We start from the raw sequence: 27354 nt of genomic DNA on the forward strand, positions 1-27354 counted from the left end.
ATCCCCCCATCCCTGGTCTCCCGCCCCCCATCCCCCCACTCGCGGAAACTCCTGCCCACCATCCCCTAATCCCTGGTCTCCCGCCCCCCATCCCCCCATCCCTGGCCTCCCGCCCATCATCCCCCCATCCCTGGTCTCCCGCCCACCATCCCCCGTCACAGACCACAGGTGCCTTGAGTGGCCACCTGGATGACTCTCAGCCCCCCTGTCCCTGAGCCTTGGGCTCCACCACTGTGATTCTCATGTTGTAACCTCGGGTCCTTCCTTTCCTTTGCTCCTGCTCCTCGCTTACTGAGAATCGCTAGGGAAAGCTATGCCAACTGGCTCCGTGACAGCCCTGTGCTATCAGCGCTAGTGGGCCTTCGTCCTGCTCAGCGTCCTTCCATTCATCCAGGCCATTTCCTACCACATCCCAGAGAGCAGCTCTAAACCTTTTCCCACTGTTTTAGCCCTAAGCAAAATCTACAAATGCTCACACAGACGAAATAGTTGGCTTAAAATTCCTCTCCACAATCTCAAAATGTTATTGTATATTCGTTCTTCCTTTTTCTCTTCTCCTTTCTCAGAATTCTGAGAACCATCCCCCATCTCCTCCTCCTTTCCAAAGCTTGCTTTCCACGTGGATTTTGGTGTCTTTTTCTTTTTTTTTTTTTCCTTTTCTTTTCTTTTCTTTGCATTTCCTCTGGAACTTCGTTGCATAATTTATCTCCCGTCTTCCCTTCCCTTTCTCCACATTCTTCCTCATGGCTGGCCCCTTCCCTCAGTTAGTGAGCGAGCCCAGTACTTCGGGGAGATTAATTGTGCCGTGATTGTTTGAGATGGTTGCAGAGCAGGCTTTTTTCCAGGTGAAGGGCGAAGGGAATCCGCACCGAAAGGATGGAGAACCGGGAGGTTCAGAGGGATTTTGTTGTCAGAGTGACTCTTGAGTTAGTTGTTATTTATGACTCTGCCTTCTTCTCCTACTGTTCTGTCAGCTCCTTGGGGCAGAGGCTGTCAGATTTATCTCACTTTCCGGCAGAAATATCTGGCTTGAATGAACAGAATTCCTGCAAAACGTGTGTGTATGGGGAGAGAGCGCTGCTCTCTAAAGGTGTAATTTTTAAAAAAACAGGAGAGTTGATGAGAGAGAGAAAGACATCTTCCTGTTAGGAGGACAAAAGGGGTCAACGTTCGTTCTTCCATGTGTGGTCCATTGTGTTAGGTTCCTGTCGCTGCCACAAATCGCCACAAACATAGTGGCTTCGAACAACACAAGTTTATTCTCTGACAGCTCTGGAGTTCTGGACGGGTCTGACTGGGCTGAAATCTGGTATCGGCAAGGCTACCTTCCTTGCTGGCGGCTCTGGGGGAGAATTGTTTTTTTTTTTGCTTTTCCCAGCTTCTAGGAGCTGTCTGCATTCCTTGGCTCGGGGTCGCCTTTCATCTCTAGACCCAGCCATGGCGGGTCAAGTCTTTGTCATGTGGCATCGCTCTGACCCTCTCTCCTCCCTCCTTCCAGTTATAAGGCCCCTTGTGGTTGTCTTAGGCCCACTGAGAGCTTCCCGGTAACCTCCCCATCGCCCGGTCAGCTGACTAGCAACCTCCTTAATCCTCTCCCCAACCTTAACCTGCCATGTTACCTGACGTCCTCACAGGTTCCGGGAGGTTAGGGCATGGACGTCTTTGGGGAGGCATCCCTCTGCCTGCCACCGCCTTGAACAAACAGCATCTGCATCGCCTGGGAGCTTGTTAGAGATGCAGAATCCTGGGCCCCACCCAAGCTTCTGACGCAGAATCTGCATTCTAATCAGTCCCCAGGTGATTGGAATGTACTTTCTAGTTTGAGAAGCCACAACTAGATTATCGCAAAGCCCCACTTTAAACTTCCCACAATTCTATGAAAACTGCATTTCCCCCCACCTTCCAATCTTCATTTTTCCTTCTTATCCTGGTTTCCTGCCAAAAAAAAAAAAAAAAAAAAGTTAATTTTGATTTGTACCCTTGGTGTTAATTCCCCAAAAGTCAGCCAAGTAGAACATAACAACAACTCATGCATATATTTTGCAGGCAGACAGTAGATGCTGGGAAAGGCAATTAAATTATAGAATCATCCATGATGCGGAGGTACTGGTCTGCAAAGAGTATTTTCTTCCCCAAGAAGATTCACGGGAGAACTGCCTTCATTAGTGAGAAGATGATGTTAGTGGCCCAGCAAGCGAAGCAAAGTGAGCTGTTTCTAAGGCATCTCTGAGTGGCTCAGCCTTTGAGAAATGTGACCAAAGCTGATTAGAAAATTCCTTTCAAAGTTGCAGGAACGGCAAACCCATAAATAACTCTGGTTCTCATTGGCGGGAAAGGAGGCTGCTGGCTGTGTGGTTGCTGTCCTTCTGGCAGGGACAGGACTGAGCTCACCTCCTAGACGACAAGCTGCTCAAGGCTAGGACAAGCCGTAGGCCGTGCCTGGGATCTGGGAGCCGCCATACATTCTGGGCTTGAGCACTTTCTAATGCTGAGTGATACTTTATGCTGAATCCAGAGATGCACTGAAATGAAAGTGAATAAATAAACTGGACTATTTCAGTGGCCATCATGTTAGACTCTCTACTTCCTTTTGTTCATTCATTCATTCACTCGTTTGTTCAACAAACATTTATGAATCATCTGCTGAATGCCACCCGTTGTTCCAGGCCCTGTGGCTATAAAGATATGGTCCCTGTCACTCAGGAACTCACATCCCAGTGAGGCAGTGTCACATAAGTAAATAACTATGGCAACATGAGTGCCGGAAGAGGTATGTGAACAGGTCATGTGCCGGAAGAGGTATGTGAACAGGTCATGTGTCTCTCTTCTCCCACATCATTTGCATGTTAACTGAATTTATCTTTAAAATTGTCCATTTCTCCCCTTTGCCATTTGGACTAATTATTGGGCTTTATTATTTTGTTTTCATCCCTAGCTACTAATTCTAGCTACTTATTCTAGAACAGCGGTTCTCAACCTGTGGGTCGCGACCCGGTTGGGGGTTGAATGACCCTTTCACAGGGGTCGCCTAAGACCATCGCAAAACACATATGTAATTACATATTGTTTTTGTGCTTAACCACTATGCTTTAATTATGTTCAATTTGTAACAATGAAATTGGGGTCACCACAACATGAGGAACTGTATTAAAGGGTCGCGGCATTAGGAAGGTTGAGAACCACTGTTCTAGAAAGTGAAACCCTCTCAAACTAGTGCAGGTGAGAAAGGGGTTATTACCAAGGTCTGGTAGGGTCTCGTGGGACTTCAGGAGAAGTTTAGGAAGCAGGAAAGGCAGGGAGTGAGGCAACTCCAAAAGGCCCCGCAGACCCCACAGCAGAGGATCTGGTTGGCCCACGTCGTCTCTTTGGCCAGGCTGCTTCCTCGTGTCGTGATATAGTCCCTGTATTCTGATTGCCTCCTTCCTATCACTCACTTAGCACAAGTTGCAATTATATATATATATATATATTTAAACTTACATGATTACATCTGTTTTCCCCTCTAGGTATGGCAATGATCGTATCTGTTTTGTTACTGCTCTATCCAACCTTGGATAAATAAATGAAAGAATGAGAGGGAGAAAAACTAACTGTTCTTAGTGACCCTCGAGATGGGCTTTCTGTGGTCCCAGTCGGCTTACAGAAGGGGGAGCGGGATGGAGGAGAGCCTTGGGTCCCCTGGCCGCTCACCGAGCTGTGGAGGAAGGTTCTTAAGGAGGGAGGTGTACAGGGCCGTCTCCCCCAAATAAGTCTTGGCCAACACACGAGCCACATGTTCTTTCAATTGCAAAGACACACCAGCCTTCACACCCAGAGAGACCCTCTTCTTTCTGGCCCAGCGTAAATGCCCCTAAAATACTTTTCTTTTTAAAATGTATTGAGCAGCTAATATTTGCCCCCTTCTATCTCAGACACTTTCACGCATCATCTCTTCATTTTCACAGAGATTCTAGCAAGTAAAATTCTCGTTTTTACAGCCCCAGAATCAAATTTCAGTTGTTTAAACAGTTCACCCAAGGTCATAGAGCTGGCACGTGGCAGGGCCAGGATTAGGACCCAGGTGTGTTGAATCCCAAAGCTCCTTCCTTGCCATTTGGCTGCTCCTCCGGATAGTATCCTCCCCTCTCCGGCGGACTGAACTGCTGCTTCTCTGTAGAACCACCGAGCCTTGTTCCTAGACACAGCGTGAGCACACACACTTCCCGGCACAGACGGCCTGGCTCCACACCATCCTGTCCCTCGGGGGCGGGGGGGGGGGGGGTGGAGGACTGAGTCTGCTTCCTCTTCGTGTCCTCAGCACCTGTCACTTACTGGGAGCTCACCCACTATCTGTCTGCTGGGCTGAGCTGCGGAAGGATAGGTAGTTACTCTGCCATTTCATATTTTTTAAATATATTTTTATTGATTTCAGAGAGAAGGGAGAGGGAAAGAGAGATAGAAACATCAATGATGAGAGAGAATCATGGATCAGCTGACTCCTACACGCCCCACACTGGGGATCAAGCCTGCAACCCGAGCATGTGCCCTGACCGGGAATCGAACAGTGACCTCCTGGCTCATAGGTCGACGCTCAACCACTGAGCCATGCCAGCCAGGCTCATTTCATACTTTTAAAACTCCACAAAATACCATGAGTACATTCTAAAGAAAGTAAAATTATCGAGTCTTATAAATATTTTTCCCCTCTCCGTTACTGAAGTTTAAGAAACATATGTGTATTCTTCCTGCCCATGTAATGTTTAGTTACATCGCAGTCAACAGAGACTCACCCTCTGTTACTGTGGAAGGTAAAAATGCTGGTGAGTCAAGGCAGCAGCCTGGTATACCTACACATTGGCATCCTCTCCTTCACGTGGGCGTGGGGATTATGCACAAATGTCTGAGAGGAGGATTCTGCTCCCTCTGCCTAGGAGACACACTGTGTACACAACACTTGGATGTGAAGTAACAGGTGCTAAGTGTTAAGAGAGACCTACTGCTTCCCGGCGGTGTGACTCAGTGGTTGAGCGTCGACCTATGAACTAAGAGGTCACGGTTTGATTCCCATCGGGGCACATGCCTGGGTTGTGGGCTCAGTCCTCAGTAGGGGGTGTGCAGGAGGCAGCTGATCCATGATTCTCTCTCATCATTGATGTTTCTATCTCTCCCTTTGAGAGAGAGAGAGAGAGAGAGAGAGAGAGAGAGAGAGAGAGAGAAACCTACTGCTCAGGGCTATGGGAATTGAAAGGCAGCAGGGATGCCCTCTGGCAGGGATGGGGAGGACTTCATGGGACACAGGGCATTTCAGCTAGAATGTAAGATTCAGACAAACGCACACAGCTCAGGTCAAAGGCAGACTACACAGAGGTGGGGGTGGGGGTGAGGGTGGGAGGCCAGCACTGGGCTGTGCTTGTCCGTAAAGGGCAGAGCAGGAGGGGCGCTTGGAAAGCAGGTTGGAGCCCGTTGCTGATGGCCCCGAGTGCCAGGTGTAGAGCTCACTTTATTCTCAGGAAGGAAGGTGGTAAACGGCCACTATTCCGCTTCAGGCAGAGCAGTCTGGCAGCGGCGGGAATGGATTTGCGAGGGAGAGCCTGGAGCAGAGGGAGCGGGGATTTTATGTTTATTTGACAATACTGGGTCTTTACTGATCACATAGCTGTGTAGGGGGACTGGACACCGGTCAGGACCATTTCTGAAACTTGGGCACAGGCTAAATGACTCAGGGTGAGGCTACAAGGATTTCTAAGGAGTCATCACAGACAGGCTCAAACAATGCACAGTGCGAAGGAGGGAGCCTGCTAGCAGCTCTAAAACCGGGCCACGCGGTCCAGAGGAGGGAGGTTAATGCAGGAAGCCCCAGTCAAAACGCTTGTGGAAGGCAGGGCCTCGCTGCTCAGTGAGGGCGACATGCCAGCAGGCGGGCCTGAGGCAGAATGGGCCAAAACCTGCCCGGCCAGATAGGAAGCCCCAGAGAGAGGAGGGGAGGGGAGATTAAAACGCTGAAGGCGAAATCACAACCACTTTTGAGGTGCAAAAGGCAAAAGGCAAAGCAGTTGCTAAGTGAACTGCTAACAAGGGCTCCCGATTGTCAGCCTGCAGCCTGGCCCACTGGGTTTATGGCATCGGCACCTGTACCTAGAGGGATGCAGTGGAGCGCAGCTCCGAGCAGCGGGCCTGGGTGTGAAGCCGCAGCAGCAGGCACATCAGGGCTGTGGGGTGCAGGACGCACTGTGTACCAGGCAGCGCCAGAAACAGCCTCTGCGGGACAGAGCAGTCCCTGCACGCGTGGGTTTTCTGACTTCCCCGATGCAAACTACGTAGCCTTCCTCACCTCACGCATTGATGATCCACTCCTCCAGGAGCTTCGTTTCCAGATGCAAAGGCTGCCTGCAACCCAACCTCGCTGCAGCACTGCCCTGTGACCCCCTCCTGACAGTTAAAGCGACTGGTCAGGAGGTCTTTTTCAGAGTTAAATGTTCAGAGCCCTTAGGACTGGGGCTGCATCTTGGATAGTGACACCATGGGGTTCCTGTATTTTTATGCGGACACGTGCTGGGGTTCCTGTATTTTTATGTGGACACGTGCTGGGGTTCCTGTATTTTTATGCGGACACGTGCGTGCACACGATTTCATCATCTTTCTCGCAGACGTTTTCGCAGGAAAATACGTGTAGTGACTATGAATAAGGAGGTGGTGGAGCAATACTACGCCCTTCACATCAGCAGAGTTCAGTGATAAAAGCAGAAACAGTGTGGCCCAGAAATTCACTAGAATTCAACGTCACTACGGAATATCTAAGAATAAGCAGAAGCTATTTTTTCCCCTCTTTCTCTTATTTTTTTTTTAAAAAACTTGATATTCCTGTCTTGGTTAAGTGTCTTCCTCTGGGAATCATATGCAATATTCACAGTTAGATTTGATGTCAGAATTCCGTTGTTGACAATGTTCTAAGGATACGTTCAGAGCTAGGATGTCTAAGATGACAAGGATGGATGTTTTCTATATCTGATCATGGTTGTTGTATAAACATCTAAAAAGGAAGTGTCTGTAAGCCATGGTTTATACTGTGTTTTGCTTTAACCTGATACAGTGCATTATGTTCGGCTGAGGAGAGACTGGAAACAGGTAGAACCCTTAGTTATGCTAATTCCATAATTGTGGGCCTTTACTGATCACACAACTGTGTAGGGGGGTTGAGAACTCTGGTCTAATGTAACTACAGATGACCCTGGAACCACACGAGGGTGGGGGGTTACCAGCACGCCCCTCCCTCTTTCCCGCACAGTCAAGAATTTGAGTGTAACTTTTGACTCCCCAAAAACGCAACTACTAATAAGCCTACTGTTGACCGAAAGCCAATGACATACACTATTAGCACATTTTTGTATGTTACATGTATTATTCTGTATTCTTATACTAAAGTAAGCTAGAGAAAAGAAAATGTTATCAAGAAAGTCATATGGAAGAAAAAATACATTTACAATATTTATTTAGAAAAATCCAAGTCTAAGTGGACCTGCACAGTTCAAACCCAGGTATAATGTAGTTAATGTCATTAATAACTAAGCATTATATTATTTAGAGTAGCATGGCTGATGTGGTAATAATAATGGTGATTATTAAGAAATTCTGTGTAATACTAACCAACTAGAGTGGGTTGAAATGCTAGAATTTTATTTTAAAGAACTACGTTAGAAGGGTCGCATGTAATGTCTATACATCCAATGCACCGGTAAATACTGGGTCACTGTAGTTATTGTTGGGCACACACTGATAATGACTTCCCTGGGTTGGATGTAGGTGGTTTTGTTCTTGTTTTTCTCGCCATCTTAACTTCTTTTAAAAAGAGGGGGGAATGGGAAGATATTGGTCAAGGGGTACAAACTTCCAGTTATAAGATTTAACAAGGTCTGGGGATCTCATGTACAGCATGGTGATTGTATCTAATAATACTGTATTTTGTATCTGAAAGTTGAAAGTAGATCTTAAATGTTCTCACCACAAAAATAAATGGTAATTATGTGATGAGATGGAAATGGTAACTAATGCTATAGTGGTAATCGTTTTGCAGTATATAAGTGTATAAAATCAACACCTTAACTTGCATTTACATACACACACACACACACACACATACATACATATATATATATATATAGAGAGAGAGAGAGAGAGAGAGAGAGAGAGAGAGAGAGCGCTATCTTTTTTAACACAATGAATAAGAACAACTTAACAGAAGTTCTTGTGAGCATCCTTGAGGGATGCTCAGAAGACCTGAGTCCTTTGCACAGCCCCATGGGCCCTGCGTGATCTGGTCCCTGCTGTCTCTGGCCTGTCTTACCTTCTAAAAGCCCCACCCTCTGCCTCCCTCCTAACTCACCTCCAGCCACTCTCTCCTCATCACACCTTGCTTCTCATTCATGCTGGTCCTTCTGCCTAAAATGCCTTTCCCCTTACCTCCCACTCATCTCTTCTCACTTCAGATCTCAGCATACCTACATAAAGGCATGCATGTCTCCCTGCCATAAGATTTTATAGATTTTATCACAGTGTACATGTTTGTGTGGTCATTTGATCAACGTGTACATTTCTCTCTAGTCTGTAAGTTCCAGGAAGTTGGATGCCTTGTCACACAATAGACATTCAAAAAATAATCACTGAATGGATTTTTAAAAAGAAAAAAAAACTTAGATTTGAAGAAGTTACTGTTTTTTTAATATGGAGGCTAGAAAAACTAAGAACCATAAAATGTGAGAATAGAAAAAAAACACAGAGAAATCTTGAGTCACATATATTGTATGAGTTCTCAGTAAACACCACAGAGTTGGCATTTTTGAGTGTTAAGATTCAAAACCAGCTCTCTGGTCTATAGTGTCAGAAACTCTACAAGTCATTTACCCATCGCGTATACTGTTTGCTCATCATAATCTAAATACTCATCTATACAGTTCTATATGGAGAAGGCTACCTATTTCCTAACGTAATTGGGAGAAAGGCTATCCTGTTTAATTAAATGTTCTAGTCAATCGAGTCACACTCCATCCATACCCGTATAATCCATAAGCCACGACTCTGATTACAATAAACTGCAGGCAACTCACAAACTCAGCTGGTCATACATCACCATTGCTGTAAACACTGAAGATCGTGCAGGGATCACCCTGTGATGCCACTTACCTGGGCACCAGGCGGCACCCTCGTATTTGTCAGGAGCAGCTGCAGTAATCTCCTTGACAGGAAGCTGGTGAGCCAGGCTTTGCTAACGTGGATCGAGCACACCATAGCAATTGCAAGGGCGGTAAAAATCAGTTCTGTTGAGCCAGACGAAAGAACACGTGCTAAATTTGACTAAGAAATACGTACAGGCCATTAAAAATTGACTATCAGCCTAATCTGTTGCAATCCTTTGCTCTCACATACGTATTTGCTGTGTTTGAAATGCTTGGTTTTCAGATGTGTGTTGAGGAACATTTTCTGTCCTGTGGCTAAGTCTGCCACGTCCCACAATGCAATGCCTGCGTTTTCCTGTATCTAAACATCCGTGGAGGGTCACAGCACACTGGGAGCCTCCGATGACGGGTTCCACTGTGTGGAGCGGAGACGCTGAGGCACGAGGCCGCATCTGCACGTTTCCCAGAGATCCCCCTGAGCCAGTGTAGGGGGAGCCCGAGACAGAACACATCTGTGTCCTCCCTGCAACACATCTGTGTGCATCTGGAGTCTCGGGGAGGGTTAGTTGGCTTTTCACACGCGCCGTTAGAGTCCGAACAAGGGACCTTTGTAAGACCTGTGTGCGCAGCACGGGGGTGTCCAGGCGGTTGCAGGGTGCATCCCACTGGCCTGAAACGCCTGAGAATGTGGAGGGCAAGAGGCTTCCCAACGCCTTTCCCGAGGTTAGAATTCCGTCCGGTGAGAGATCCCTGGATGGGAAATGTTTAAAGCATTTCCCCTCCTTTTCCCTTCTCCCCCTTACAGATCTATGCGGTCCGCTCCGTTGTTCCCAACAAAAGCAACAACGAGATCGTCCTGGTGCTGCAGCAGTTCGACTTCAATGTGGACAAGGCAGTGCAGGCCTTCGTGGACGGTGAGTGCAGGCCCTGAACCGATGGTGTCAGAGCTGAGTGTGCCCTGTGCTTCCGTATGGTTCTCCTTAAATGCATCGAATACCAGTGCGTTACTAATGCTTTCTCATAAGAACAGGCATTTTGGAAAACACACACACATACTCAATAAAAACACAATTTAACGTTTTTTCCATCATTACTAGTAAAAAACAAACAAAAAGCCAGTATAGATGTTTTCTAAGTATTTTCTAAAGGATTCCTATAGTAATGCTACTGATTCCATTGCTACCAGTCATTCACGTGTGTTACTAAACACGAGCTTCATTTGACGGTGTCCTCTGCCCGGAGGGGGAAGGACTCGCTCCAACCTGGGAAGTTGTCGCTCTACTTGGCTCTACGACTGGAGTCCTTGAATGTGATGCTTTAGTATCCGAGGGGACTGGTTTGTTCTTTGATATCCTTGCTGTTTTATTTTGAATTTGCCTAATTAATTGGAATATCAGTTCATCTCATCTACTTCTAGACCAGTGGTTTTCAACCTTCCTAATGCCGTGACCCTTTAATACAGTTCCTCATGTTGTGGTGACCCCCAATTTCACTGTTACAAATTGAACATAATGAAAGCATAGTGATTAATCACAAAAACAATATGTAATTATATATGTGTTTTCCGATGGTCTTAGGCGACCCCTGTGAAAGGGTCGTTCGACCCCCCAAAGGGGTCACGACCCACAGGTTGAGAACCGCTGTTCTAGAACCTTTTTGCTTTTTTTTTTTTACTTGTTTTTTAGAAAGCCCATCGCCAGCGATGTTATAGAATCTCAAGTCTCGAAATGTTTTTATCCCGTAAATGTATAACCTACTGCTTTAGATTCCCTGTAAACTAGGAAATCCTCTTCTCCTATAGGATCACATTAAATATGTTTCCTTGATGAACAGAGACCGCATGCCCGCCCTTGGTTATCATAATGCCTCTGGTCCCGTGTCAGCGTATGTTTTTGTAAATATGGACTGGCTCGCCATATCTGACGATGAGGCCAGGGAAAGACTTAGCGCATCTCTCAACCACATCCTATTTACACCGCATTTGTTAAGGGTAGTGTGACCTGCTCATTTTCCAAGGATAGAATAATCGTCCGACGTTCCTACCAGTATATTTGCCTTTCAGACAAGGTCTCGGAACCAGGCAACAGGCTCGCATTCTGATGTCTGCAGCCAAGGTCTAAGGTCCTAATTGAACTTAAAAATGATTATCATTCAAAATAGACCCGCAAGCAGACCCACTGTGCACAGCTTCCCTGCTCTCCCCTGATTCATGGACCAGCAGATAGAGAATCTGTAGTTATCAACAACCAATAGTAGAGAGAGCCATATTAACCAGGCATTGCGGCTTCCCGGGCAACGTGTCTCAAGAAGAAAATGTTGGGCCCTGGCCAGTTTGGCTCAGTGGATAGAGCATCGGCCTGCAGACTGAAGGGTCCTGGGTTCTGTTCTGGTGAAGGGCACATTCCCAGGTTGCCAGGCTTGATCCCCAGTAGGGGACGTGCAGGAGGCAGCCTTCAATGATTCTCTCTCAGCATTGATGCTTCTATCTCTCCTTCCCTCTCCCTTCCTCTCTGAAATCAATATATATATATTTAAATATATTAAAAAGAAAATGTTGGAGCCACACACATCCTGGCTCAGACACACTGTTCAGGTTTCCCCTGCCAGCGTCGCTCGCATGGAAACGGAGCTTCAGGAAAGGGTTAGGGGGACGGTCCCCACCCCCGCTGGCTTGTGGCCCCACAGCGAAAGTTCCATTACAGAGTGACCCTGAGGAAGTGACGGACGCCCAGTAACTGATCACTGTCGGAGGTCCGGGTGTGTTTAAATAGAGCACCTTGCTTGTCCTTCCTGAAGTGCTCGCCTTGTCAGCGTCGAGGTCTCATTAAATAAAACCCTCATCGATTGCTGAGGAGCCTCGTGCCGTTGTGGCTGGGCACCAATCACACGGCTTGTTTAAAAGCCACTGAGAATCAAAAATATGTGTCAGCAACCACCTACGTGGCATATTAACAGCGCTCCTTCCGAGTGGCCCAGGAAACCCCCAGCATTTTCAGGAGAATTAAACTTGAACAGTAACAGTTTCACAGTTCTCTGCAAACATGGTTATTTCTTCTTCAGAATTACTCTCCAGGAGCTCATTTTTTAAAAACTGCAAGTAGAATTTATGTCAAATATGGAAACCAGAGGAATAAATGAGTATTGCCACTGAAAGCTGGAAGCAGTTCACCTCCTTCCCCTGCTTAAAAAGGACAGTATTTTGACATTTTTAAAGATAGTACTTAGAAAACTGACGCTTATCTATGAGTGAGGACCACCCTCATGATTAGTAGCCGCTGCTGTGACTTACCCCGAAACCTAATGAAAGTGACTTTCTCCAGTTCTTCTAAAGGGAGATACTGTGAAGCATTAATTCTTTGGGAAAATTAGAGGAAGGCCGGCCCTGTTAATAGAAAGTCTGAACTACAGTGCACTTTTAAGTGCAGTGTTATTATTTCAAGTACATGTAACTCAAAAAGCCTGCGAGGGGCGCTGAATCGGAAACTTCGAGTAGACAGGAATAATTAGCCCGTCTAAGCATTAGTCACAGCAACGCCGCCTCTGCTTACCCAACAGTGACAGCAGACTCCATAATTGGGACCCGGCTAATTTGAAATTTCTCACAAAGGCCAGGCTCAAGTTTATCTTTGTTTGGCCAACACACTCCTTGCAGGGAACTATTACAATGTAATGAGATTGTGTGCGAATGCTTACTCTTTGAGAAGTAACTACTTAATATGAAAAAAGCTAGTGTACTCATTACCAATAAGTTATTGTTGAAATTACCTCCCCCTACCCCGCTCAACTGGAATGAGTGAAAGAACTTTGTTAGAACAGGTAGAAACATTTACTTGAGCAAAAGAGAAATACGTGCATGCATATATACATACATACATACATACATACATACATAACAAGAATGTTGTGTAACATACCAGGGTAGGCTTTTCCTCTGAGTCTGTGTGATTCCTCATGTGTGAGTGGCATTGACAGAACCTGGCACTGTTGTCATTTGATGAACTTTTGTTTCAAAGTGGGCGCCTGGCAAAGACCACCCCCCACCTTTCCCCCAGTGATGAGAGCAATGCTTTCGTCAGCTCATCTGGCCTCCTTATCACCCTGCAAGCCGTGAACACAATAGAGGCAGGAAAAAGAGTAGGAATGGCCAGACAAAACCTATGATTCACATGGTTAATAATATTCAAAACCCCACCTTTGGTCCAGAAGATTAGAGGTATTTTGATTCATCTATCCAACAGAACAATTTTAATTCTACTTACGGCAACGAAGCTAGCAGAAAATTCTCAAGATATATTTCATTTTCTCTAAGACAACATAATGACCAAAAAAAGTAAGCTTCATGTAGTAGGGCTTAATGTTTTGATAAAACCAAGATCATGCAGTGAATTAAATGAAAATCTGGAAGTAAAACACGAAACTGGCATTTTTATTAAGGCAGGATGTATCAAAACAAATGAAAAAGCCGGGGGGGAAAATTGCTACCAAGATGAAAAGACCGAGATGAATTTTGTGTGGTGTTTTATTATGTGAATACGCATTAAAGATCCTTTGTCTTTGTCTAGGCAGTGCAATTCAAGTTCTAAAAGAATGGAATATGACAGGAAAAAAGAAGGTAAGATTAATATTGATTGTAAATTAGTAGCATCTTCAATCAAAACTTTTATTGTTGTTATCATTTTAACAAGGCTGCCAATGTTACGCTTCTTTCAAATATGATAATATGTGCACCCAGAAAGCTTGTAAATCCATGGCTCTCTTCAGTTCCCAGCCGCCCTCCCCACGAAGGCCCTTGTTTTCTGCTCGGTGTTCCAACCACCAGGTGTGCTTCAGAAGTGCCCGGGTTTTTCTTTTTAAGGATTAAGGGGAGCCTCGCCTGAGAACTCAAAGGATTCAAGACATTAACTTGCCTGAACAGATCCTGTGGCACAGAGAAGATTAGGAGTGTTTCAAAGACACTTGGAAACGCTCTAAATATATTTTCACATGTTTTTCCAACTGCAAGAATCTATCCAAAGCTGCGCTGAGATACCTTTTTGCTGAGTTCTAAGCTAGGTTTTCTTAAGAGAGAAAGAAAATACTTTAAAATCAGTGTAAGGGACCTGTTTTTTTCTTTTTGAGAACTCTGGCAGACTCCTCCTTGAAAACAGGGGAGATTTTAATCGGCCCCTTTTACATTACTTTGCCTTCTTGTCTAGTCCGCAAGAGTGACTTGTGGACACGCGTGAGGTGTGCGTGCACACAGGGGCCTCTGTCTCCAGCTCGCCTTCCTCATCTTGTGAGCATGCTCACTCGCTCCTGGTCCTGTGCCTAGAACCTGCTTCATGGCCTTTACAAAAAGTCTGCTCTTTTCTTTTTTTAAAATAAATCTTTATTATTAAAAGTATTATATCTGTCCCCTTTTTTCCTCCGTTGATCCCTTCTAGCCTGCCCCCCCCCCTCCACTCCCACCCCAGGCCTTCATCACCCTCTTGTCTGTGTCCCTGGGTTATGCATATATGCATACAAGTTCTTTGGTTGATCACAAGTCTGCTCTTTTCAAAGTCACTGCCCTGCCATTGCCACTGTTTGCCAGCGGGGCCTGAGTCCTGGGCATCCCAGGAGATAAACCCCAGTCTGTCCTGCTCCCTGAGGGGCAGTCACAGGCCTGCAAGCCAGGTTTTCACCAAAACAAACAAGCAAGCAGCATTACTTCCATCCAATCCCGAGATCGGGGCCATTATCCTGGCCCCTTTTTCTCTTCCTAGTTTCACGTAGAATAGGAAGAATTATGAGCTTTTTTCCTAGTCTTTGTGAGCCACCATCTTTGACAGTCTCCGCTTATCTTTAATCATAGCTCCCTGGGCATTTGTGGGAGATGAAGATGATTCATAAGCGACTGAAAGGCGGTATTTACTCTTACATGGAAATTTTCAGAAGTGTGGTTTGGGTATGAATTTCTCTGATGTGAGAAAAGGAGCAGACAGCAGCTGCAGACCCAACTCATTACCAAGTCTCCCTCTTAGTGGTTGGGTGGGACCGTGGGAAAATGGCCTGCCCGGCCTGCTAGCTGTGGGGCTCCCGTGGGAACTGGGACCTGGTGCCGCTGGCCTTGGCCGCCACCCCGTAAATGAATGAATCTGCCCCCTCGTTTCTCTAGGGGAGCACTTTCTCAGGGGCATGGTCGTGGTTTCAAAGGAAAAGAACGGGCGTAGGGAGGAGAATTCAGGAGAGAAAGCTGTTCTTTTTATTCCTTTTCCAAATGTGTAGAAGAACAAAGCCAGCTGAGGTTCAGCTGGTACCCACTGATGCAGCAGGCAGACAGGCCGGGTCCTGATGGGTCGGCATCCATTCTGATTGGCTGAGGCCTGTACCACACTCAAGGTTAAGAACAGTGAATATTCCTCGGTACAAAACCAAAGCAGTAAAGCATACAACATAACTAGGCACAACATCTTAGTATGCTGACCATTAGGACATTTTAGGAGAGACAGGAAAACTCCCATATTGTAATAATTCAGGCCTGAAAGATTTCGGTTGACTGAAGTGCAGGGTAGGGGAGCCTTCTAAAGTCGGTCAGCTACAGGTCAGCTACAGCTACAGCCTAGCGGTCAGGGGGCCCACTGCTCAGTCCAAACCCAGATGGATTGGGTCCATTTGGCCTTACTTTGTAGCCATTGTCTGCTCCGGCTTAAATATTCCTGGGGATGATTTGGGGTCCCAGCAGTGGTAGCAAACAGGGCCTCTGGTGGGCTGGTGCCTATTTCACAGACCCAAGGGGGCCTTTGGGGATCTGCCCTTCACATCCTCATTTTGCAAGGACTTGCCTGCCTTTTTCGTGTCAGTCCTTCCCTCAACATCCTCTCCTCCCCGGAGGATCAAACCTTCGTGTCCTCCTCGCCTCCCACCCTCATCGCCTCTGTAAGAAAGGAGAGCCATTCTACAGGGCGCCATGGCCGATTCCAGTTCTCTCAGGGCACAGTCACAGGTTCCCTGTTACCGAGTGTGGTGTCTCGATTCGCTCAAGTCTGCCGGTGTCTAAGCCATCCCTGCGATGGTTCCCTTTCAGAGGAAGCTTTCTGTTTACAATGTTTATGAAATGAAGGTTGATACAACTTACTGTGAGAAAGAAGATATTGACTTACATTAAGTTGGGTGGTTAATAAAGATGTGTTTTCACCCATTCTATTAGAAGAGCCAGGAAATTATATATATTTAATAATAAGACAAGAATAAACTCTGTGTGTTTCACATATAACTGTAAACCTACTTTTGCCCCACCTTGTGTTTATGTGTGTATGTATATATATCTGTGTGTGTGTGTGTGTATGTATACACACACACATATATATGTATGTATATATCATCTTATATAAAACTAGAGGCCCGATGCACGAAATTCGCGCCTCTGTCTTGGCCCCCACCCGCTGCGGCTGTGTCCAGAAGGAAGGATGTCAGGAAGGACGTCTGGTCTAATTAGCATATTACGCTTTTATTATTATAGATATCTTATTTTGGTCTCTCGGGGTCATCTTATAATTCAAGGATCTGAGCTAAAATCATATTATCTTCTCATTCTAGAACAATAAACGAAAAAGAAGCAAGTCCAAGCAGCATCAAGGCAACAAAGATGCTAAAGACAAGGCCGAGAGGCCGGAAGCAGGGCCGCCACTCCCACCGCAGGCCCAGAATGGCCACAGCGGCGGCTGTGAGAAGGATAGCTCGTCCACCGACTCCGCCAGCGAGAAGCCAGCCCTCCTCCCTCGGGAAAAGAAGATCTCGATACTCGAGGAGCCCCCCAAGGCTCTCCATGGGGTCTCAGGTCAGTCATTGTTAAGTCAAGTTGCTGAGGAAGACGTGGAAGGAAGGGATGAAGAGGGAACCTACTGGCCCAGTCCTGGCTGCTGTTGGAGGGGAAAGGATGGGCTCAGTGCACACGGTTCAGGCTTCCTGGGAAGGGGAGGCGGGGGAGGACTGTCAGGGACCAAAGAACAAATGCTCAGTCCAGCCCTGCACTGAATCAAAGGATTATCTTTTCTCAAAAACCCCAGTCTGGTATGTATTAGGATCATTAGGAAAGGGGAAATTCCAAGTTTAAAGACATTTTCTCTCTTGACACCTTTGCTGGGATAAGGGAGGGATAATTGGTGACAAAAGAAAATGTTATTTAAAGGTAGTATTTTCCATGATGTGACAGAACGTAATCTTCCAGGTGTTAGAATCTGGAATGTTAATTATTTGGGCTAAAGCTATATGTTAACTAATCTACAAAGGCTACTTCTCAATCAGCTGCATGGCCTTGGGAAACATCATTTCATCTCCGCTCTCCCACTTCCTTGCTGTCTCTACTAGAATGTACTAGATCGCTGGTCCTCAATACTACCTGACCCAATGCTTCATTTTTCAACAAATCCTAGACTAAACTTCATAGGTAATGTAATCTACCTAGAATTTCAATAAAGTAACACATATAAGAGTTCAGGGACAACTAAAATAGAGGCCTAAGAAAATGGCCAGATGTTCACACCTGCTGATAATGAATCACTTTGCCCTAAAAGAAGCGAGACATGGCTGGATATTGTGGACACCGTTTCTCTGTATTTGACATGTGAATTGAGAGCTAAGTAAGTGCTTTTGTAGGCAGACCTGGAAGTGAATGCAGCTGCTATAAATGCAGTTGTCAATTCAAATACCTTGACTGCTGGTGTAGTTGGCCATGTGATTTTCTAAATGGTGAGATTCTCCTGGTAAAGTTCTGAACACCATAAAGTACAATCTTTTCTTAATTGACACAGCAGCTGAAGCCTGGGAATCCAAGTAAAACAGTGCAAAAAAATACCTTGGGTTTATGTGTAAAGTGACTAGAAGGACATGAGAAAGTTCAGGACACAAGGCAATTCTTTGTTGTGCAAGACTGTTGAGATTGTAAGTCGACCTGTATCCCCCTTCCCCTCCCCAACCCCCCAGACATCATTTTTTTAAGTTTTAAAAATGCCGTCACTTTTTCAAAATGCCTCCTAAGAGGTGGTAGATCCCTCAGTGAGATCCAGGACACTAATTTATTCCCAAAGTCCTTCTAGTTATAAAACCCTGAGTGTATTGCATCAGCAACTTTTTAAGCTCCTCTTACACGCAAAGAAGTGCGCTGGGAAGGGTGTGGTGTGGTGTGGTCCAGGCCCTGGGGGAACCCCACTCTGATCTCTTTAAAGAGAAGGTCATGCGAACACTGATGAGTTGATGGTTTGGGAAGAGAAGAGCCACATCCAACTGAGCGATGCAGGGGATGTCGTGGGAGCAGTGGGTACTGAAGGACCCATAGACGCGAGGCAGCGGAGAGGACTCGGAGGGTCAGGAAACAGTAGGGAGAACTTGACTCAACACCCACCTGCTATATACGATGCTGCACTGTCCTCTGATAAACCCAAGATGAATTGGACAGGGGCCCTGCCCAGGAAGCGTTCAGTCCGGCAGAAGAGCCACGTGCCACGCCGGGGGTGCAGTGAGGCAGCATGAAGTAACCGGCACGCTCTACAGCACACTAGCAAGTGTTCCGATGGTCACTAAGCTCTACTTTTCTCCCATAAACACATTACCTAACAACTCTGTTCCTAGGGCTGGAGTTGGGGTAATCCTGACCACACCATGATTTCTGAAAGCCAGCCAAACAGCAGCAAAGACAACCTATTTCCATTTAGAATCTGGATTTTCCAGGAATTTTATAAATTCCGTTGTTAACGATGCCTACCCTTTTGAGAATGTTTTGATTTATAGTCAGGGCAGGAGAAAGAAATTAAATAATCGAGTGGCAGATTCCCAACTTTGCTTGTTATTGCTTTCACATGAATTACTTTCAAAATCTAATTACTCAAGTTGCTGCTTCGATATCAATCATAGACTAAAAGCCTAGCACATACATTTGTTCATTTACTGATAATTTATACCTTCTCCCTAAAACAATTTCGGTAACTCTATCAAGTATACGACGTTAGAGCAAATGCAATATTGAAGAGCTCCCTTCACCGTGGAGAGCTGCCTTGAAAGTTAAGTGCCCACTGGAGTTCTCTGTCCAAGGGATTCTGTAAACCTGCCGGGAACTTCCTGTGAAGAAGTCTTTCCTGCACAAAGAACCAACCCAGTGTCCCTTCAATTGTGTGAGTTTAGTGCTAAGGCATTGGGGTATGTCAGCATTATATATTTTTTAAATATATTTTTATTGATTTCAGAGAAGAAGGGAGAGGGAGAGATAGAAACATCAATGGTGAGATAGAATCATTGATACGCTGCCTCCTGCACACTACACACTGGGGATCAAGCCCACAACCCAGGCATGTATCTTGACCGGGAATGGAACCATGACCTCCCGGTTCATAGGGCTATTTTAATGTTATTGGTTCTTTACAAATCTATGTCTCGTGTAAATTTTTCTGTTAAACAATAAATGATGGTAATGAACAGTTTATTAGATGTTTTTGCAAAAGGACGTGACCCCTGGTTGACCATTAGCTTCATTAGTAACTCACTTACTAAGACCATACATTTTTAAATGAGTTTGTAATTAGTTTTTTAAATGGGTGTGTAATTAGATTTTTTCTTCCCCAAAATAATGAAGATTCTCGGAAGTTGATGCCAAGTCTGTCGGATGACTTGAAAATGTTTGTCCAATCTGCTGGCAATCCACAGGCCTCGAACCGCTATTTCACAAGCGAGTGTTAGGTCCTGGACATTCTGCCCTCTATTTTCAGTAGACCCTTGGAACCAGAAAGGATGGGAGCTATCCTTTAATCTCGCGCCCTCATTTTATAGCTCAGGAAACCGAGGCCCCCCAAGTTAAGAAGCTGAGACGATAACCTTGGGTTACCCTGGGGTAACTCTCTTTAGTGTGCAAACACCTAACACAAACTCATATACTTTTGTGCATGCATTGGAGAGCTATTGCTAAAGCCTGGGCTTCCTAACTCCTAAATGATGTATAATTGAAAACTGATATTGTGTGTTCACCACCCCACGTCAATTTTCCTTTGCCCTCTTCTATCTCCCCATTTACCCTATTTACTCTCTTCTACCTTCCCCCACCCACCTTACCCTCTGGTAATCACCATACTGTTGTCTGTGTCATTGAGGTATTTTTTCTTAATCCCTTCACCCTTTTCACACAGTCCCCCAGCTCCCTCTCCTCTGACAGCGGTCAGTCTGTTCTCTGTACCTATTAGTCTGTTTCTATTTTGTTAGTTTATTTTGTTCATTAGATTCCACATATAAGTGAAATCATATGGAACTTGTCCTTCTCTGATGGACTTCTTTCACTTAGCATAATGCTCTCCAGGTCCATGCACGCTGTCGCAAAATAAGTGATGGTGGGAGAAGACTTGACTTGGGGTGGTGAACACACAATACAATATATAGATGATGTGTTATAGAATTGTACACCTGAAACCTATGTAATTTTATTAACTACTGTCACCCCCAATAAATTCAATAAACAAATATGAAAAGAAAGGAAGGGAGGAAGGGAGGGAGGGAGGGAGGGAGGGAGGGAGGGAGGGAGGGAGGGAGGGAGAAAGAAAGAACAAGTAGGGGGAAAGTCGTCATAACAAAGCCGTATAATGATAGTCTGTACTTGAGTAGTTTCGAAGTATAAGCCTAAAAGAAATCTCCATTCTGCTAGCGGGGAGCATTTCTCAAGCTTTCCATTAATGAAACTGGCTCAATCCCGCCTGCCCCGAGTGCCCAGCTGGGCAGCAGGCTGTGAACATGCACAGCAGGTGTTTTATCTTTTTATAACACCTTGACATTCAAGATCTCTCTTTTTAAAAGTTTTCAACAGAATTGTTTTCTGGGAGGTGGAGTCAGCTTTAAGAGATATACAGGTGGCTGGGGGGTGTTAGTGTGACTTCCTACGTGAAAAATACCACCCAGAGCATCATCATTCAGGCTGTAAATATAGCGCTGTCGAGTGGGACAGTGCTGCCCGTCAGCAGATAGCTCAGGCGTTTGGGAGTTTGGTTTAAACTTAGTACAGAATGACTTCTTTAAGCCTTGGAGTACTTTTTTCTGGGCTTCAGAATTTTTAATAACAGCGCAACTGAGATCTTTTACATAATGCAATCAAGATTCTTCCTGCATCCAAGTACAAAGTCGGACAAAGGGCAGATCAAGATTTTTTTCTTACCAAAAGCAATGCCAAGGATCATTTTTATTCCTAAAGCCCCATTTAAAGCACATGATGGCATTAGGGTCCAATTTTCCCAAATGTTCTTCCTGGTCTATTTTCCTTAAGGCTTAGATTCTTCACTTGTTTGTGGGGTGGTTTGATTTATATACTACATTATCAAACGAAGTGTTTTGCTGAAATTATGTGTATGGGAGGCTATGAAAGCATTTTAACACAATTGGTTAAAATAATTATTTTAGAAGTACTCTATATTCAATACATTTCTTAAGGTTAGATTCGAATTTTATGTATACTTCTTTCAGTCTACTTAGAAGTACATAAAGCTTTCACTAGAAAGTAAAAACTAAAGAGAACATAAGTGTTTACAGAAACTTTGAAATCTGAACACATACATGGCTGTACATATATTATGAAAATCTTTGAATCCAAGTTCATATATTTCTCCCAAGAGGAATATTTGTTTTCTTTGGTGATGTTAACAAAAAACAACAGCCACCATTTACGTTTTGCTGTGTAAAATAAATCAAGTTAAGAACAAATTAAATTACACAAGTTTTAGTAACTAGAAAATTGAAAGTCCTCAGTATTGAAGAGCTAATTCTGAGAACAATTGCATGCATGTACAGCTGAGTGTAAATGGGTACCAATTGACTGGAAAATAATTCAGCAATGCATATCAATAACTTTTTTAAGAAAATAAAAGCATGAATTTATATCTTCTTCATCACAAACTGCACTGACTTTTTGGATGTAGAAATCTATAATAGTGAAGAAAAAAGGAAAGGTGGACCCGGGTTAATAGAAGAGGACAAGGAGATGGAAGAGGATTGACAAATGAAGCTACAGCACAGAATTATGAGGGAGCTTGGGCAGGGAGGAGTATGACTGTCCAGCAGAAAACGGAGAAGCTCTAGATTGAGGGTCAGCAGATAGGATGGAGGGCCAGCTTGAGCAGAGGTATAAAACAGGGCAATTGAAGGTATTTTAAGAAACAATCCACTATCTCCATACAATCTCTTCTACTCCAGCTTGTTCTATAAAATGCCTAATATTTACCTTCAAGGCAAAAAAAAAAATCAGGGGAAGAGAATGGAACATGACCTAGTATTTTAATGACCTATTAGAACAAAATCAAACTATCTTGAGGAAAGTAACAAAATCCAACATTTCTCAATGTGTCATCCACAATGTTCAATACCCAGTTTTAAAAATTACTATTCATGGGCCCTGGCTGGTGTGGCTCAGCTGGTTAGAGTGTCATCCTGTACACCAGAAGGTGGGGGGTTTGATCCCCAGTCAGGGTGCATGCAGAAGCATCCAATTGATGTTCCTCTCACATCAATGTTTCTCTCTCTTCCTTCCTCTTGCTAAAAATCAATAATTTTTTTTAAAAAATTACTATATGTGAAGAAGCAAGAAAATTTGACTTATAATAAAGAGAAAAGTTAATCACAGAAGCAGATCCATAGATAACCCAGCTATTTTAGTCAGACAAATATTATAAATATGCCAAAAAAATTATAGAAAAAAAGGAGATGGATATAAAGGGTGAAGAGAAGGAGACTTTCAGGAGAGAAAGAAATATTGAAATGGAAATCCTAGAACTAAAAAGTACAATATCGGGCCCTGGCTGATTTGGCTCAGTGGATAGAGTGTCGGCCTGCGGACTGAAGGGTCCCAGGTTTGCTTCCAGTCAAGGGTACATGTTCAGGTTGTGAGCTTGATACCCAGTAGGGGGCATGCAGGAGGCAGCCAATCAATGATTCTCTCTCATTATTGATGTTTCTATCTCTTTCTCCCTCTCCCTTCTGCTCTGAAATCAATAAAGATAAGTTTTAAAAAAAGTACAATATCTGAAAAAAATCTTTTAAGTCATCAGATGTACTTGACAGCAATTTAGACAATGAAGAAGAAAGGAGCAGTGAACTTTAGGACAGGTCAAAAGAAGCTATCCAAACTGAAGAACAGAGAGAAAAGATTTTTAAAAGAGAGAAACCAGAAGAATGGAATACTTCTCAACTCATTTAATGAGGCCAACATAACCTTATCAAAACCTGGCAAAGTCATTACAAGAAAAATTACAGAATGATATTGGTCATGAATAAAGAAGCAAAATTCTCAACAAAATATTAGCAAATTGAAGTGCGATTTTATATTTATATTTATTATATTTATAGTACATCATGAACAAGTGTGCTTTTTCTCAAGGATGTAACATTGACTTAACATTTAAAAACCAATCAATGTGTCTTACTATATTATCAAAATAAAGGAGAACAAAAGGATTATCTCGAAGCAAAATAAAATCACTTGACTAAATAAAAACTCCCAGAAAATTACAAATATAAGAGAACTTACTGATAAACGTGAAAAATCTACAGCTAATATCATACTTAATAATAAAACATTGAATGCAATTTCCCTAAGATCAAAATCAATGCAAGGATGATGATTCTACATTGTACTAGCATTCTTAGCCAGTCCAACAGGGCAAGCTTGGGAAGAAAGAAGTCAAACTTCATTTGTGGATGTCATTATTGCCTATCTAGAAAATTTTAAGACAAATACAAAAAATAGAAATACTAGTGTCTACATTTAAAAAATAAAAAGAAACAGGTGAATTAAATTGGATAACATATTTTGTCTAACTTAATATACCCAAAATATTATCATTTTGACATGTGATCGGTTTTTTTAAGTTATCAAAGGTATTTTTCTGTACTGAGTCTTCAAGTTTTAGTGCGTATTTTACACTTAATAGCACATCTCAGTTCAGACCAGCCACATTTGATGTGTTCAACAGTCGCCTGTGCTGGTGGCTACCTTATTAGACAGTATTAGGAGTCAGCTCTGAATCAGCTACAGTCTATTGAAATTTGCAAGTGGATTCCAGAAAGTCAGAGAATTGGTGCTACTTCTGGCCTGTAATGTTAGAGGAAAACCTCTACATCCAGGAGAGAACTCCCATTTATCCTAATTGTTAGAAATATCGGGATTTGTGGTCAAGATGCACCTAATTCTGTTATAGCTGAATAAGTCTCTTCCAGTTTTCATCTGAAAGAACTTCATTACTACATTTGGAAACAGACCTGTATAGCCAATGTGCAAGCAGTACTATATTCCAGTAGTACTGAGTATCTGAGAACTTCAGATCCTCCCAGTGTTCAGTGATCCCACCAATACTGAGACAGTTTTCCAGGACCCTCCTCCAAAAAAAAAAATACTGCTACTCAAATTTCTCAATAAATGTATGTTGGGTGGATGGTGAAATGAGCCATTGTCCACATATCAGTTCTCTGATACATAAACATAGTATTTTCAGCTCTAGGTTAATGAGCCTGTGCTCATTTGCAAGCTTGTCTTCAGCTTAACATCTTTTGCATTCAACTGAGTAATTTTTTTCCCTTCGGTTGTTATTTCCATCAGGCTATCATATAAACCCCCTTATTTTTAAGAACAAGACTAGTTTACTATACTATTCACACTAGGACATATATTAGGTTCTCAATTTATAATATTTCTTTGAGGCTGAATCTTCTCTATGATTTAGAGAGGGAAGGAGTTGGAACCAGCCTGTACTTAATCACCATGTTAACAAAACAGTTACAGACTCATCAAAAAATTAGCTTTTTTTAAAAAAATTAGTTTTTCATCTTTCAGAGCAGATTTCCTCCAGGTGGGTGGTGCCACCCATCTTCACCCCAACAGAATCACCTGCGGGTAGAATCCCGGCCCCTGCTGAATCGGAACCTCTGGGGTTCTCATGAACACAAAAGTTTGACAAGCACTGCCTGCAGTGAGCTTCCACTTCAGTGTAACTGCGGCCCCCTCAGAACCCTTCCCGGTGAGAAAACTACCGCAGGCGACTACCTGATTGATATTCAGTGTCTTGCCCAGGGTCACCCTGCAAGTGATTCCCAGAGCAAAACACCCACCCAGGTTCTTCTAAAGTACGAATTTCTTTCCATTTCTGGTACATCCTCTGATCTTCCGGGGATGCTAGTAAATGTTTCATTGCTGGAGGAAATGCTGTCTTCAGTACTTAATTACTATGTTTACTAGCTTTGTTGCACGTTTCCTTGTGAACTGTAATTTCCCTTTAGGTACATTTTAAAGAGTGCTCACTATTCAGCCCATTGAGCATATGTTGTGCTTTCTTGATATGGAAGTTATGAATGATGGATTCAACTTCACACGTCTCATAAGTGGGCTAATGTCTAAAGCCAAGCGGACTAGGACCCAGATCAGATTCTTTTGCACTTTCCGATGCTGCCTCTATAATGTTTGTGACAGTGTCAGGAAACTTGGTTTTTATTTTTTGGTGGTTTTTTTTTTCTTTTTCCTATGAAATCATTTAATTCAGTCACAGTTTTACAGATAGCTATTGAGCCAGACACAAGTACTGGGGCTTCAAAAATGTGTCATATTTTAGTATTTGCCTTCAAGGAAGTCACAGCCTTTTTAAGGCAAAGGCAAGGGCAGACATGTAAGTATTGTGTTCAAACATCGCACGCTAAGTTTTTACGAGGCCCTGGGGGAGTCGAGAAGGGAGGCAGGCGGGGTGACTATCTGAAAGGGGGCTGGGCTTCGTTGAGATGATGATGTTTTCTGTGTGAGTGTGAACCCTCGTCGGCCAGAAAAGTGAGGTCCTTCCTACAGGGTCATCGGGCCCTAGGGAAGATCAGAACATGGGTCTCGGGGATCCCAACCTGCACTCTCCCCACGACACCCAGCTCTCCCCAAGAACCTGGCCTTCAAAAGCACACTGGCTCCCCCTTTTTCCACCCCCAGAGCTCCCTCTGGTTGTAAGATGTTAAGGGTGATCCATTTCCTTTTCAGGCCACTAAGGTGCCGTTTAATTCACTCCAGCAATAACTAAATGGGAGCCTACCTTTAAAAGATGCCGAAAGCAACGTGCTGCTAATTTATGGCAGCAACTATCAGAGCTCCAGAGAGCATCGGACGCCCTGGCTTTTAAATATAGTTGAGATATTATGATGATGTTTCCTGATTTAATCCCCCCGTAAATTAGATGAAATGATTGTAATACCTGTTGTCACTTCATTCTTGCCCTCTCTCCAATCACTCTCCCGCCTTCATTAATTCAGAATAAAATACCAGGAGACATTGATGTAGCTCTTAGCGATAGGAGGACTGCATTTTATAGCCTCGATATGAAATCATAACTCAGAGACATCTAAGCCTTTACTGAATGAGAAAAACAAACAACCACCTGATCTTCTCATGGATCCATGGGAGCCTCCTCATAACTTCTCTGGGTGAGGAAACTAAGGCTCAGAGATGGTAAGTGGCTGCCCAGGGTCACCCTGCGAGTAATTACCAGAGCCAACACGCCCCCCGGGGCTTCTGACTCCAAGTGCAACGTTCTTTCTATTTCTAGTATATTCTCTAATCTTCTGGGGACTCTGCTAAAACAGTCTCTTGACTGTTTGCAATGAAAGGCATTATTGTCCGCATGGAAACCAACCAAAAATAAATCGTGGCCTCCCCCCATCACCTTATCATCCATGTTTCCAGTTGATCCCGCCACAGTCATTATTTGGTGTTTTCTTACAGAAGGCAACAGACCACTGCAACAGAAACTGTCCTTAGATGGGAATCCCAAACCTATACCCGGAACACCCGAGAGGTCAGATGGCCTGCAGTGGTCAGCTGAGCAGCCTTGTAACCCAAGCAAGCCTCATGCCAAAACTTCTCCTGTTAATTCCAATGCCCCCGCAGCTCATCTTGAAATAAAGCCAGATGAGCTGACAAAGAAAAGAGGTAAAGTGGTTTCTTTTGCACCAATGATTCAGCGTCTTTGACACACAGAGAAAAGTGCCAGGGTGACAGGGCGGTCCCAAAGATGCTGCTTCGTGGAAGGGAGATGCACCTGAAATTGCGTTTCTTTCGGTGACACACACACACTGCGAGGCAGATGTGATTCCGCCCGTGTCAGTCGAAGGGCGTAAATGGAATTACATCCCTCTTCTCTGCCTCCCTGGGACCATTCCTCTCTTTGTGGTATGGATAAATTTGCAGATACTTTCTACCCTG

At 44.2% G+C, this 27354-nt stretch overlaps 1 protein-coding gene across 2 annotated transcripts in view; it reads left to right on the plus strand.

Annotated features, from left to right (window-relative positions):
- SPATS2L (spermatogenesis associated serine rich 2 like) overlaps positions 1 to 27354 on the plus strand; it is a 121661-nt gene that overhangs the window by 63380 nt on the left and 30927 nt on the right. Inside the window, exons 2-5 of one of the 2 annotated variants that reach the window (XM_023759944.1) lie at positions 9955 to 10063; positions 13712 to 13761; positions 16707 to 16947; positions 26875 to 27081. In XM_023759944.1, coding sequence (XP_023615712.1) covers positions 9955 to 10063; positions 13712 to 13761; positions 16707 to 16947; positions 26875 to 27081 — 607 coding nt within the window. The remainder of the gene's footprint in view (positions 1 to 9954; positions 10064 to 13711; positions 13762 to 16706; positions 16948 to 26874; positions 27082 to 27354) is intronic. The other variant, XM_023759948.1, reaches the window with a different exon arrangement.

The sequence above is a fragment of the Myotis lucifugus genome, unplaced genomic scaffold (assembly GCF_000147115.1).
Source record: "Myotis lucifugus unplaced genomic scaffold, Myoluc2.0 scaffold_3, whole genome shotgun sequence".
Classification (NCBI taxonomy): Eukaryota; Metazoa; Chordata; class Mammalia; order Chiroptera; family Vespertilionidae; genus Myotis; species Myotis lucifugus.